Source organism: Oryctolagus cuniculus, chromosome 11, assembly GCF_051225735.1.
Source record: "Oryctolagus cuniculus isolate XC-2025 breed Fujian yellow rabbit chromosome 11, ASM5122573v1, whole genome shotgun sequence".
Taxonomy (NCBI): domain Eukaryota; kingdom Metazoa; phylum Chordata; class Mammalia; order Lagomorpha; family Leporidae; genus Oryctolagus; species Oryctolagus cuniculus.
This window is the reverse complement of record NC_142877.1, coordinates 97,233,390-97,247,501: the sequence shown is the minus strand read 5'-3', so window position 1 is coordinate 97,247,501 and position 14,112 is coordinate 97,233,390. Positions and strand designations below refer to the sequence as shown.

The 14,112-nt window shown below is 44.1% G+C and overlaps 1 protein-coding gene across 2 annotated transcripts in view; it reads right to left on the bottom strand.

The window, feature by feature from the left end:
• The window catches only part of PLXNC1 (plexin C1), a 158,728-nt gene that overhangs the window by 85,057 nt on the left and 59,559 nt on the right, over positions 1–14,112 (bottom strand). For both annotated transcript variants that reach the window (XM_008256886.5, XM_089308756.1), the window contains exon 5: positions 8,885–8,999. In XM_008256886.5, coding sequence (XP_008255108.5) covers positions 8,885–8,999 — 115 coding nt within the window. The remainder of the gene's footprint in view (positions 1–8,884; positions 9,000–14,112) is intronic.

The window sequence follows — 14,112 nt, the reverse complement described above, 5'->3', positions numbered from 1 at the left end:
CATAGAGTCATGCTGGAAGAAAGCAAGTTCATCCAGGTCAACTTTACCCGGCCTGATAGCCAGTTCACTCCAGGGGACTTGGGCTGGGAACCCAAACCACTGCTACCTGCTGACCTTGAACCAACAGCTGAGCGCTCACTCACGCTAACTTCCTCAGGCCGGAGTGTGTGTCTGTCCCACTCAGCACAGCACACAATCATATCATACACGATCTTGTACATATCCACGTCTTAAATTGAATTCATTAACCAAACAATACAACAAAATTATCAGAAAGTTTTTAAAAACTCGTCTAAATTTCCCCATTTCCTTCCAGTTCTTACATACATAGGTTTTATGTAATTGTAATCATTCTATTTATTTATCCTCATAAATGTTCATTAAGCTCCTAAAATATGCAAAGTATTGCATGAGATATTGGATATTTTAGCAAACCAAACATCTAGAGTCTTCATGCTGAAAGAGCTTCTACCCCAGGAGAAGTATAGAATACTCCAGTAGCCTAGAACTGGAGAGCCAACGGTATGAAGAGATGGTCAAGACAGGATGGAGGCCTGGGCTAGGATGGGACAGTGGACGTGGGAAGAACTCCACAGGCTCAGGTTACCCCTAAAAGGAACAAGGGGCAGGACTGGAAGTGCAGGATGTGGATGTGGAAGAGTTGGGTGAACAAACACGTGATAGAATTACCATAGCTACCACACGCTGAGATGGGACACACAGAGAGGAGAGGCAGACTTGGGGTAAAAGTTTTCAGATGTCTGGGAGATCTTTTAAAAATGCATGCTATGGCAGCTGGCACTGTGGTGTAGCGGGTAAAGCTGCCACCTGCAGTGTTGGCATCCCATATGGGCGCTGGGTTGAGACCTGGCTGCTCCATTTCCAATTCAGCTCTCTGCTATGGCCTGGGAGAGCAGTAGAAGATGGCCCAAGTCCTTGTGCCCTTGCACCTGCGTGGGAAATCTGGAAGAAGCTCCTGGCTCCTGGCTTCAGATGGGTGCAGCTCCGGCCATTGTGGCCAACTGGGGAGTGAACCAGCGGAAGGAAGACCTCTCTCTCTCTCTCTGCTTCTCCTTCTCTCTCTGTGTAACTCTGACTTTCAAATAAATAAATAAATCTTTTACAAAAATGCATGTTATGAAAAAACTATGCATGGGTTTCAAAATGTTTACAACAAAATAAACTTATCTTTTAATACAATTTTCCCATGAACTTGACAATAATATTCATTTATATTTATTTGAAATGCAGAGAGAAGTAGTCAGGGACAGACAGACAGAGATCTCCCATCCACTGGTTTATTCCCCAAGTGCCTCCAACAGCCAGGGCTGGGCCTAGTGGAAGCCAGGGGCTGGTAACTCAACTCTAGTCTTCCATGTGGGTGGCACGGACTCAGCTACTTGAGCCATTTCTGCTGCCTCCCAGGGCGCACACTAGTAGGAAGATGGAATTAGGAGTGGAGCAGAGATTTGAACCCAGTTATTCTAATATGGAATGTAGGCATCCAAGTGATCTCTTAAGCACCACACCACTCTGTCACCCCCACTAACGTGTTCAAGTCCCTTTGTATTCAGTTGATCATCAAGAAGATATGTTGAGTTAGACACGGCTTGGAGCTGCGGGAGCAATCTAAGCCGGAAATAAAGGAGACAGGAACATACAGATGACAAATAAAGGCTTTGGGAGTGGATATGATTGTTCACAGACAAAGCATAAAGTAAGAAGAGAGGAACAGCCCATACTGAGCCTTATACAGGTGCAATATTTAGAGTCAGGGAGAGAAGGAGCCAAGCAAGGGGTCGGAGGCATGGACAGAGAGGAGGAGGGGAGAGTGTGTATCCTAGAAGGTAATGAAGAGTTTTAAGAATGCTTCCAACTGGCAGTGGGCATTTGGCATAGCCACTTGGGACGCATCCCACATTGCAGTGCGGGGTTTGAGTCCCGCCTCTGCTGCTATTCCAGCTCTCTGCTAATGAGAGCTGCAATAATTGCTCAAGTACTTGTGGCCCCGCCATCAGGATGGAATCCCTGGCTTGTGGCTTCAGCCTGGCCCAGCCTCAGCTGTTGCAAGCATTTGGGGAGGGAACCAGTAGATGGAAGATTCATATCTCTTTCTCTCTCTCTCTCTCTCTCTCTCTGTTGCTCTGCATTTAACATAGCTAGAAATAAATAAAAAAAAATTTTTTTTTAAAGAATACTTTCAATCAGCCCTGTTGGAGGATGACTTTACAGCATCTGCTCAAGTGCACCAGTAAACTTAGCAAGTCCAGATTTGGCAATCAGTGGGGCAGGCGCCAGGTTGGAGTGACGCGAGACAGCATGCATTTTTGAGGTGTACTGGAGAGTCACCAGAGAGGGGAAGGTGTTTCTGCTTGACTTTGGGTTCTGGGCAAGTATGTTTAGAAAGCTGAAGCTTCGGCTTGACAGACCCAGCGTGGAAATCCTCACTGGCTGATGGCTCCTTCTTAACATATCTTGGGTAAGGAGTAAAGACACAAAGGGTGACAGGGACCCAGCCCCTGGAGGGAAAGTTGGGCTGCAACGTCCATCAGGCCAGAGCCCTTGCCCACTGGGACCGTCAGGCCCTCACACCTCGTTTTACTCAGCTATTCTTCCTATTGCCAAACACTTGGTTATTTTCCAGGTTCCAAATCCTATAAATACTACGGCCAAGGCACAGTCATGTTTAGGGTCTTTCTCCTTTCAACTTACTTCCTCAGGATGCTACCTCTGGAGTTGATGCTTCAGACAGAATGAATGCATTTATGACTTTGGAAACACGTTGCCAGTTGCTTTCCAAAAAGGTTATGTTGATTGAAACTATCGACTCTGGGTGTCAACATAGATGACTTTTGCTTTAATTTGTATTTATTTGATAACAAATGAGTTTGAGCATATTTGCTCATCTTTATCTACTTTATGAATCTTCTCTAGTGAGAATAAATCCTTTGGCCCTGTTAGTGTCTTGATGTTTTTCCTATTTTTCTCTAGCTCTGTTATCTCAGAATTAATATTCTGTCTATGGCAAATCTTTTTCCTAAAGAATATGTTGTAGTTAACTCTTACTTTCTTCTGCACAGGTGTTTTTAAAGGAAATTACATATTTACGTATTTTACTTTTGTCATCTCATAATGTACTGCTTCAGAGCTAAGAAAATAATAAGACCTTCAAATTATCTGATGTTCAATTCCATTTTCCTTCAGTTCTTCTAAAGCTATCTTTTTAAATGAATTCCTTAAATAGCCTAAATTTTCTTTTTATATTTAATGTAAAACATAATTATGTTTTCATAGTATAAGCAGTTATCTCAATTTTTTTATAAAATAATCCTTTTGTTCCCTCTTATTTTATGAAATCTGACCCATGAAACTTCTACATTTATTTCTGAGCTTTGTATTATATTTGATGGATCTATGCAAGAGAATTCCAAAGTCTGTGGAAAAATGGAATTAGAACACAAGTTTACTTTGGGGCAAAAAATCTTAAATCTATGCATACAATGGGTCTTCAAAAAGTCCATAAAAGGTTTATTATGAAAAACCATGCATGATCTCATTTTTTGAATAAAAATAATTTCATTTTTCATTTTCAAAATACATTTTCTATGAACTTTCAAAATACAAAGTACTTTCATATACCTATTTTAAGATCGGAATCATGGATTGAATTATTATTTAATACATATATCAACTATATATGCACACTACATATACATATAGTATATACACAAATGTATTTTGGAATGTATGTTTATCATCTAGTACTGGTGATACTGCCTAAATAAATTTCTTTTTTTCAAAATATATTCAAATTTCTCTGGGATCACATGAAATCTAGAAAAATAGGTTAGGGAATAAGTTACATGTTTATACGACTTTCCCTACATACAATGTGGGGCAGGCAGGTAACACAGTACTTACGACGCTGCTTGGACATCTACAACCCACATTGGAGTACTTGGGTTCAAGTCCTGGCTCCGCTTCCAATTCCACCTACCTGCTGACATGCACCCTGGGCCAGAGCAGGTGATGGCTCTAGACTTGGGTCCCTGCCACCCATGTGGGAGACTGGGATTGACTTCTGGCCTCCTGGCTTTAACCTGGCCCTCCCTCAGTTGTTACAGACAACTAGGGAGTTAACCCGCAAGCAGATGGAAGATCATCTTTGTGTGTCTTTGTCTCTGCCTTTCAAATAAAAATAAGTAAATAAATAATCCTTAAAAAAAACCCACAGACAATGTGTCCGGATATATTCAAGATATTTTTCCTATCTTCCAGGAAAACACCTTGTAAACTGTTTTTGTTTATGCTTATGTTTTTAATTGATAAGGTTTCACTGTGATGAATTATAAATAGCCTCAATAGACCACTGTTCTGCTGTCTAATTAGTTTGAGAAAAAAGTGGCTTAAGATAAGCTGTTGCAGAGCCAATATCACTGTTTTTCATAGTTGTCTCCATCCAACACATACCTCCTAGTAAAAATGATTCTAAAATATAGGGCATACACCTTTTTTTTTTAAGCTTATGCCTGAGAGTTTCTGTTGTTTTTATGAATGAGACATTTTATTAATTGAAGTTAAAAGTTTGTTTTACCTGACAGGTAGTGAGTTTATTTGAATTTTTTTTAAAAAGTTGTATTTATTTGTTCATTTTCATTTTAACTGAAAGGCAGAGAAACAGAGAGAGCTCGATCTTCCATCTGCTGGGACGTGAACTGGGCTGTGATCACGGCACGTGGGGGTCCCGAGCGATGACTCAGCCACTGTGCTGCACACCCCCCGCCCATGTAGTAAGGTTCCTGGTGTTTGGATATTTATCAAACTTCCAGCACTTCATTCACTTCTATTCATTGGAATAATTTTTACAGCTAATGTAGGTAGCTTTTGCAGATACGCAGCTACTTAATAAGAGCAAATAATGGTATTTTATGGATTTCACTCCAGTCATTGCTCTTGGTACTTGCTTCTCGGACTATTGCGCTGGGCAGAAATAAAGGCCAACCTTCACAGCGTCAGCGGTGGGAGAATTCCTTCTTCAGCTCTGATTGGTAAGATTGTTTCTTAGTGCTTCTGCTTCAGCCCCATGTTGCTGGGAGCCATACTTTATTCCTTTGTCTTTCCTGTTTTTATTAGTGTGACCCATTGACTGAACGTTAAGAATCTCTGTATAGGTGTAAAGCCGTGTCATTTTACATAATGCACACATGCGATCAGGCCTCCTGTCCCCTTCAGTCTGTGTGGAGGTGAGGCTTTCATTCCTCTTCCTGTTGTCCTTGTCCTTGTCTCCGCTCCCCCACCCCTGCCACCGCATCTGTCATGCCATGGGTGGGGGGCGGGGGGAGGCAGGTTTACAACCTCACGTGAAGGCTCTGCTCCCAAATCATCATGCAGAGACACAGCTACATAAACACATAGAGGGACATTTCTGCACCGATGTAACATCATGTTATGCATACTTTCTGCACCTTGCTGTTTTTCCTCAATAAAACTTCACAGAAATCCCTCCAAGGCAACTGGAATTGCTCTATTTACTTCTTTCTAATGTGGATTCCATGGTGAGGACAAGGATGGACTGTCTTCTAATTGTTTTATGTAAAGAAACAAAGCTTCAGGGGCCGGCACTGTGGCGTATCGGGTAAAGCTGCCGCCTGCAGTGTCAGCATCTCATATGGGCGCCGGTTTGAGTCTTGACTGCTCCACTTCCGATCCAGCTCTCTGCTGTGGCCTGGGAAAGCAGCAGAAGACGGCCCAAACCCTTGGGCTCCTGTACTCACATGGGAGACCTGGAAGGAGCTCCTGGCTCCTGGCTTTGGATAGGCGCAGCTCCTGACATGGTAGTCATTTGGGGAGTGTATCAGCAGATGGAAGACCTCTCTCTCTGCCTCTCTGTAACTCTACCTTTCAAATAAATAAATAAATCTTTAAAAAAATAAAAAGAAAGAAACAAAGCTTCTTGTGAATGAAAGTTCTACATTAGAAGGGGGTTTTCCTGTCCTCACACAGACACTGGAAGGCGGGGCCAGCATTGTGGCATAACAGGTAAAGCCACTACCTGTGACATCTGCATCCCATGCGGGTGCCGGTTCATGTCCTGACTGCTCCAGCTGTGATTCAGCTCCCTGAATGGCCTGGGAAAAGCAGTGGAGGGCCGGTGCCGCGGCTCTCTAGGCTAATCCTTCGCCTTGCGGCGCCAGCACACCGGGTTCCAGTCCCGGTCAGGGCGCCGGATTCTGTCCCAGTTGCCCCCCTTCCAGGCCAGCTCTCTGCTATGGCCCGGGAAGGCAGTGGAGGATGGGCCCTGCACCCCATGGGAGACCAGGAGAAGCACCTGGCTCCTGCCTTCGGATCAGCGCGGTTGCGGCGGCCATTGGAGGGTGAACCAACGGCAAAGGAAGACCTTTCTCTCTGTCTCTCTCTCTCTCACTGTCCACTCTGCCTGTCAAAAAAAAAAAAAAAAAAAAAAAAAAAAAAAAAAGCAGCGGAAGGTGGCCCAAGTGTTTGGGCCCCTGCCACCCACATGGGAGACCTGGATGAAATGTGTGGCTCCTGGCTTCGGATTAGCTCAGCCCTGCCTATTGTGGCCATCTGGGGAGTGACCAGTGGATGGAAGATCTCAGTCTCTCCCTCTCTCTCTGTAACTCTGACTTTCAAAATAAATAAATAAGTCTTGAAAGAAAAATACTGGAAGGTGACCAGGCATATGACAGGCAGTTAGCAAACACTCTTTTCATTGAGCTAATAGATGGAACTGGGGATGACCACACACAGCTGTCTATGTAGGGCAGGGTCAAATATGATGTAAACAAACAAAGATTTGAGTTTTTCAGCTAAGTCACAGATGCCCTAAGAGTAGGAACTATTTGGAAATAATATGGTCAAGAAATGGATCAGATGTCTTATCAACATTATTGAAAAAATCAGTTCTGGGGCTGGTGCTGTGGCGTAGTGGGTAAAGCCACTGCCTGAAATGCCGGCATCCCATATGGGCGCCGGTTTGAGTTCTGGCTGCTCCACTTCTGATCCAGCTCTCTGCTGTGGCCTGGGAAAGCAGCAGAAGATGACCCAAGTCCTTGGGCTCCTGCATCTGCGTAGGAGACCTGGAAAAAGCTCCTGGCTCCTGGCTTCAGATTGGCACAGCTCTGGCCGTTGCGGCCATCTGAGGAGTGAACCAGTGGATGGAAGACTGACTCTCTCTCTCTCTCTCTCTCTCTCTCTGCCTCTCCTTCTCTCTGTGTAACTCTGACTTTCAAATAAAATAAAATAAAATAAAATAAATACATCTTTAAATTAAAAAAAAAAAAGAGTCAGTTCAAGGCTAGTTTCAAGTATAGCTTTAATCAGATTACCAAACTCTTATTTCCTTTGTCTTGAGAGTGATGGCAAGGGAGTAAACGAGGGAATGGCTGTGTGGAAGGCTCTGGGAGGATCAGGTAAACCACAATAGGATTTGGGAGGGAGAAGACAGCACTAGTGGTGTTCAGGTGACAAGCATTTTCTGAAATGTTCCAGACTACATATAAGTGATGATTAATTTATACAAGTGAATCCATATGTAGATAAGCAAATTATATAAGCAGTACTTTCTATTTAATGAACAAGCAACTCCCTCCCACTACATCTAGCCCTTAAATTTTTAAAAAAGATGAAAGAAAAAAACCCTGGATAATCTTAATCTTAATCACTTAGCAGAACCCAGGGTATATACCCAGGGTATATATACTTTCTAGCATTCTCTATTTGTATGAAAATCAGCCAACTTTCAGACTGATAACAGAAAGAAAATTTTGACCTGATCTATACGTGGAGGCCGAAGCATCTTCCCCACCAAATCCATTCACTCCAGTTCAGGGCTAGTGGAGGTTTGTATGAAGGCTCTGAAAGTTCTTCCTTCTCCCATGCCCCCCAAAAAAGAAGACAACAGAAAGTATCTCCCGCAACAGCCAGATACCTTGAAATCCAAGAGTTCTGATCCATTGTGACTTGAAAGCTTGATTCTTTTATTATTTATCACTCATTAAATGCTCTGGCTCTCCTTTATTAAATGTTAAATCATCTTAAGTGGTAGGATTCTTGCTATTTGAAATGGCAAAGTGTAAGGGAAAAGCGAAAGTAGCCTATTTCCTCGTTAATGTGGCATTCACATAAAACACAGCAAGCTCACCAGACAGGTCAACCGGCTTCTGATGGGGACTCGGGACAATTATTCATAACACAAGAGCCATAATGAGGGAGGAAATGTCTCCTCACAGCACCACTGAGATTGCAAGGCACAAGCTGCATTTTCCCTCTGGGGCATGGTTGGTATCAACATCAGGAAATGCTGGAGTATGCCCAGTGTCCCCCTTCTCTCATCTAGTGACAAGAGCCCACTGGCTTTGCAGGGGACCTCACTTGCAATGTCCGAAGCACACACTGGTTTTCTCTCCATCCCTGTCAATATTAGTTGATGCCATGTTCACAGGACAGTTGTGGGAAGAGCTGGACACAGCAGGATAAAGAACCAGAAAGCAAGACAAAAGTCTACAGCTAAGCCACCTGTTAGGAATCTTGTTGACCTGGAGTCTGAACTTACTTTTCTCTAGTTTTGAAGACAATATGCATTTCTTGCATTAAAAGTCCATCTTTTCTTTGAGCTCACCTATGGAGGGTCACACTTAGCTCTACAAGATAACAAACTCCACGAGGGCAGGCCCATGATGTGACTTGATTACTGCGATACCCCCGGCACCTGGCAGAGTGCGTGGTAGGCACAAAATCATGAACAAAATGAATGGACTCTTACAACTAAGCCTCTTTGTCTGCAAATAGATAGGTTACACACAGAAGGAAGTTAGCATCAGTTGAGGATGTTACAATGGAGACAAATTAAAATCTTTCCTCTTACCTTATCTTTGTTGCTTCGAACTATTTGCACTTTGGGACACTTTTTCCCTCCAGAGGAAACACCCAGCCAGTTGTCTAAGTTCTCTGAATGTGTGCAATCTCCTTGAAAAGTACACCTTTAAGAAAAGAGCAACAAAACAGCAACTCCATACATGCATTAGTTAAAACTTTCTCTTGGCTTCAGTACAAAATGCCAGACTTTGTACAGTGGATTATTGATTTTGAACAGGAATAGGAACATGATGCTAAAACCATGAAAAGCAACAAGAAAACAGCAGAGCAATTTTTTTCCCATCATGTCTAGCAGCAATGAACAAATGTAGACAACATGTTGAACTTGGACTCCTGAGCCATCTCTCAAGCTGACATTGCCAAACACATTCGAAGTACATCCTCTCATGATTCTACAATAAAGAGCTCCCTTTGCTAAACACCTAGCAAAGAGCAGGCCAAGAGAGCATTCCCAAATCGTATATGTTTTGGATTTGTAGTTCATTCCCTTAACATCAACCTACTAGGTAACGTTTGTGTTAAAAACTAATATTAACAAAGCTGCTAGTTTGTGCCTTGCAGTATGGTAATTAAATAAAAATATTTCAAGGGCAGAGTCTGCCCAGGAATTTGATAAGACGTTCCATAACCATCTGCTGTGTAACATTTACTGAGACAGAGACAAATTATATCAAAAGTTATGGGTGAAACAGTGTCCAGGGCCACTTCCCCCAGTCCGCCAGGCCGGAGGATGCCCCAGATAAGTCTCATGTTGTGACCAGGGCCAACAGTTTGGATAAACAGACGCTCAGCACGTAATGGGGAGATCACTCACTTGCTGAATGTGTCCAGTCACTCTGGGTCATGCTAACTTGGGAATCCCGGGCTCAGCAGATGAGCCACCAAACTGACAAGAAGGCACACCAAGTGCCACTTTATCTTCTAGTATCAAGGAAGAACAAAGCACCTCTAGTATCTGTATCAACTCGCGGTCAGAGGTTAAAAGGGTAGTGAGCCTGTGACCAGTGAGGGTTAAAACAGGCTGAAGGGGCCAGCGCCGTAGCTCACTTGGTTAATCCTCTGCCTGCGGCACCAAGTATCCCAATATGGATGTCAGGTTCTAGTCCCGGTTGCTCCTCTTCCAGTCCAGCTCTCTGCTGTGGCCTGGGAGGGCAGTGGAGGATGGCCCAGGTGCTTGGGTCTCTGCACCTGCATGGGAGACCAGGAGGAAGCACCCGGCTCCTGGCTTTGGATTGGCACAGCACCGGCCGTGGTGGCCATTTGGGGAGTGAACCAACGGAAGGAAGACCTTTCTCTCTGTCTCTCTCTCTCACTGGCTAACTCTATCTGTCAAATAAAAAAAAAAAACAGGCTGAAAATACACAAATCATGAGATTAAAAAGTACCCGAATGATGACTGCACTCGGGGGTAGAAAGTTTTTGAGGGATTGGAGTGGAACATGGTACGGTAGCGGCATCGGGCTCCACAATGGTTTGCTTCTCCTTCCTGCCCTCCTCTTTCTCTCTTTGAATTCTTAAGAATTTAGGTCTCCTAGTTTCATCTTTAAGCCGTGTACTAATGTGAATATGGCAAAAATAGAACAGGAAGTCAGGGAGTTTCGCTAAGCATCAAGCCCAAGCACAGTTCTTGTAGCGTGTCACCCTCCTCTGACATCTGGGGGAAGCCCCGCCCATGGTGAGCACCGCTGTGGCCTGGCTCCTCCTCCATCTGTGTCAGTTTCTTCTCCACCCTCCGTCACCAAAGGGATTTTCATTAACGATCCTCCAAAGCCATCAATCTACCTGACCCTTGATGGCTGGCTTGTCCGTCACGGACATTAAGTTCAAATTAAACCACCTCTCCATGTCAGGGCGAGTTTGCAATGCAGGGACAAGTACTGCTGTATTGAAACACCAAGAAGAGAGACACTGGTTCCTTATTTCCTATCTGAGAGAGACCGCGACTGTGAAAAACCTCCCTGCCTCTCATGGGCACGCGGGTTTGCAGAAGGCACTTCCTCTGCCTAGAAGAAAACAAAACTCAGCCAACTCTGGAGAGACTGGTGTACAAACATTTTCATAGGCTCTTAATGTTGCCTGCGAGTCAAGGCCTCGGCTGCCAAAAAAACAAGTGTAAAATATTTCATACAAATAGTGCTACAATTTGCCAATTTGTAGGCAGAGAACAGTAGCGCGCACTGAGTTATCACTCCTTTTTCTGAACTCCTGTAGCATTTCTTGTCGGAACCACACATTCTGCTATTTAATCACACGCCGCCTTGAATTTCAGCTTCACTGTTTTCGTACGTCTATGTCGTTGCTCCCCAAGTGAGCGCTGAGCTCCTCAGAGGCAGGGGAGCACCTCTAATATTTCTGGAGCAAGTCCCTGAGAGTCTGGCAGCACAAGATGCAAATACTAGGCTTCCTATAAATATGTGTGAATGAATGGATGAGCCATGCAATCGCCACAGGTCCTTTCTGTGGGTGATTTTTCTTTCTAGAGTTTTGATTTATGTTTGACTCCATGGTAAAGAAGCTACTTTTGAAGTTCAAAGCCAGTTCAGATCTAGGGATCAAATTAGGAGTTGAGCAGTTCAGGTTGCTTCATTTTTGGAAAAAAAAAAAAAAAGGAATCAAAATTCCTACACTGCCTAGGATAAAAAACAAAATCATGTCAAGTAACTAAAAAAAAAAAAAAGTCCTTGTTTATAGAAAAACAAACAAACAAAAAAAAACCTATGAAATTTCTGAACTCCTATTTTCGCCTCTCATCAGTAAAAAATAAATAAATAAATAAATAAATAGCAAACCGTGACACCAAAAATGTATAACCAGATGGCCAACCAACAACAGGATCTTATGACTTCTCAAACATTGCAGATTGTAAAATCCTTATGACAGCGCATTGCCCACACACTGAAATTTCTAAAGGAGGGGGATCAGACCTTATAGCTCCCACATTTTGGTAAACAAAATCAGTTACTTAGAAATAATTCTTTTGAAAGCCATCACTCTTCCTCGTGCGTGTCAACAAAAGCAGTGGTCAAGTGTGTAATCACTTAAACGATTGCCCAAATGGAATTAAAATCTCTCGGTGAGGCTAATTCCTCGGTGAGGCAAGCTCAGAGAGTCTGGTTTCTTAACTGGCTTCATTTCCATTTCTTCAGGCCACAGAGAAGAGGAAAATTGGATTCCGATTAGAACGGGTGCGTTCTGGAAAGAATGTCACAGATAGATACCTTTGCTCTCTTAACCTGAGCTATTGCTCTTGCCCAATCCCCTACTGAGGATCCGGCACAGTCTGTTTTGCACTGCCATCACAGAATATCTCAGACTGGGTAATTTATACAGAATACAGATTTGTTTTTGATAGGTCTGGGGTTGGGAAGTATAAAGCTGAGGGGTCCACAGCCAGTGAGTACCTTCTCGCCGTGAGTGACATCCCACAACGGAAGGTGGAAGGCAACAGAGGGTGAGAAGGAAAGCTTGCACTGGCAGCCTCAAGCCCTTGTCTTTCATAATCAGCATTCATCCAATCAGGAGCTACACAGCTCCCGTGAGCCACACCTCCCAACATGGTTGCACTGGAGGTTAAGTTTCCAATACACGCTTTGGGGGATACACATTCAAACCATAGTATTACACCTCTGGCTCCCAAAATTCACATCCTTCTGACATGCAAAATAAATATATCCCATCCTCATGGCCTCAACACCTTGACTTGTTCCAGCATCAACTAAAAAGCCCAAAGTCTAGAGTTCCATCTAAATCAAATAGGCATGAGACTCCAGCCATGATTCATCTTGAGGCAAATTCCTCTCCAGCTAGGAGCCTGTGAAATTAAACAAGTTAAGAGCTTCTAAAATACAATGATGAGACAGGTATAAGATGGAAATTTCCATTTCAAACTGGAGAAACAGGCAGGAAGAAAGGAGTTACTGGCCCCAAGAATATCCAAAACTCACCATAGAAAACAACATTAACTCTTAGGGCTCCAGAATGATCTCTTTCAAGTCCATGTCCCATAATAGGGCAGGGCTTGAACCTCTGAGGCCTTTGAACCTCAAAGCCTATGGCTTTGATGGGCTCTGCCTGCCCTGCAGCAATTTCAGGTCAGGGTCTTGTGCCTGAAGCTTTCTCAGGCTGGGGTTGCACAGTGGCAGCCCCATAGTCCTGGGATACTGGGGACTGTCCCGTTGCCATGGCTTCACTCTGCACTGTCCTCTGTCCTTGCTCCTGCAGCAAACTTCTGTATGGGACCCCAGGCTCTCGCAACATCCTGTGACATGGAGGTGGAGGCCACCAGGCCCCTCCGCTGCACCTATCAAGGCCTACCACGTATTGGTCCCAAGCAGTGGCCCAACATGCACCTGCACCTGCCTGGGCCACAGTTGGGGTAGCCAGGTAGCACTAAGAATGTGAGGAGCACAGTCCTATGGTGGCCCTGGATGGGGGATGCTCAGGCCCTGGGGGCACCCCCTCTGGAAACCTTGCCCTCAAGGTTGTATCCTGCCTTACAGAACTCTGAAATGCTTTCCAGATCATTCTACTATTGATGAGTAGTTCCCAGCTTCCTTCTCCCCAAATTAATCTCTTTAGCAATGGGTCACTTGGCCCCCCCTCTTGGTTTGCTCTCCTAAAGATGCCTTTTCACTCGTTACATGGCCAGGCTGTGAATTTTCCAAATTTTTCTGCTGCGCTTCTCTGTTAGTTTTCAGTTCTGTTTTCCAATCATTTTTCTTCTCTCATCTCTTATTATATATAGTTCAAAGTGGCTACGTACCTCCTTCAACATTTCACTGTCAGAGAGCCTAGCGCATCACTCTTAGGTTCTGCCTTCTACCAAGTCCTAGGGTATGGACCCAATCCCACTGAGCTCTTTGCAGCTGTATCATATGGATGACTTTACTCTAATTCCCAGTGTCTTGCTGCTCAGCTCTACCTGAGTCCTCGCTGGAGTGGGCTTTACTCCCTACCCCCCATTTCCATCAACACTCGGCTCATGACTGCTGAAGCAGCGTCTACGAAGTTCCAGATTTCCCCACACCTCGTGTCTTCTTCTCCTCAACAGAACCATCCTTAATATCCCTTTGACAACCATTGAGGCCTTTGCTAGTTCCTTCAAATTCTTCCAGCCCCTACCTCATTACCCACTCCCAAAGTCACTTCCATATTTTCAGGTATTTGTTAAAGCAACAGCCCCACTCCTCAGGACCAATGTTCTTTAAAAAATTTTTT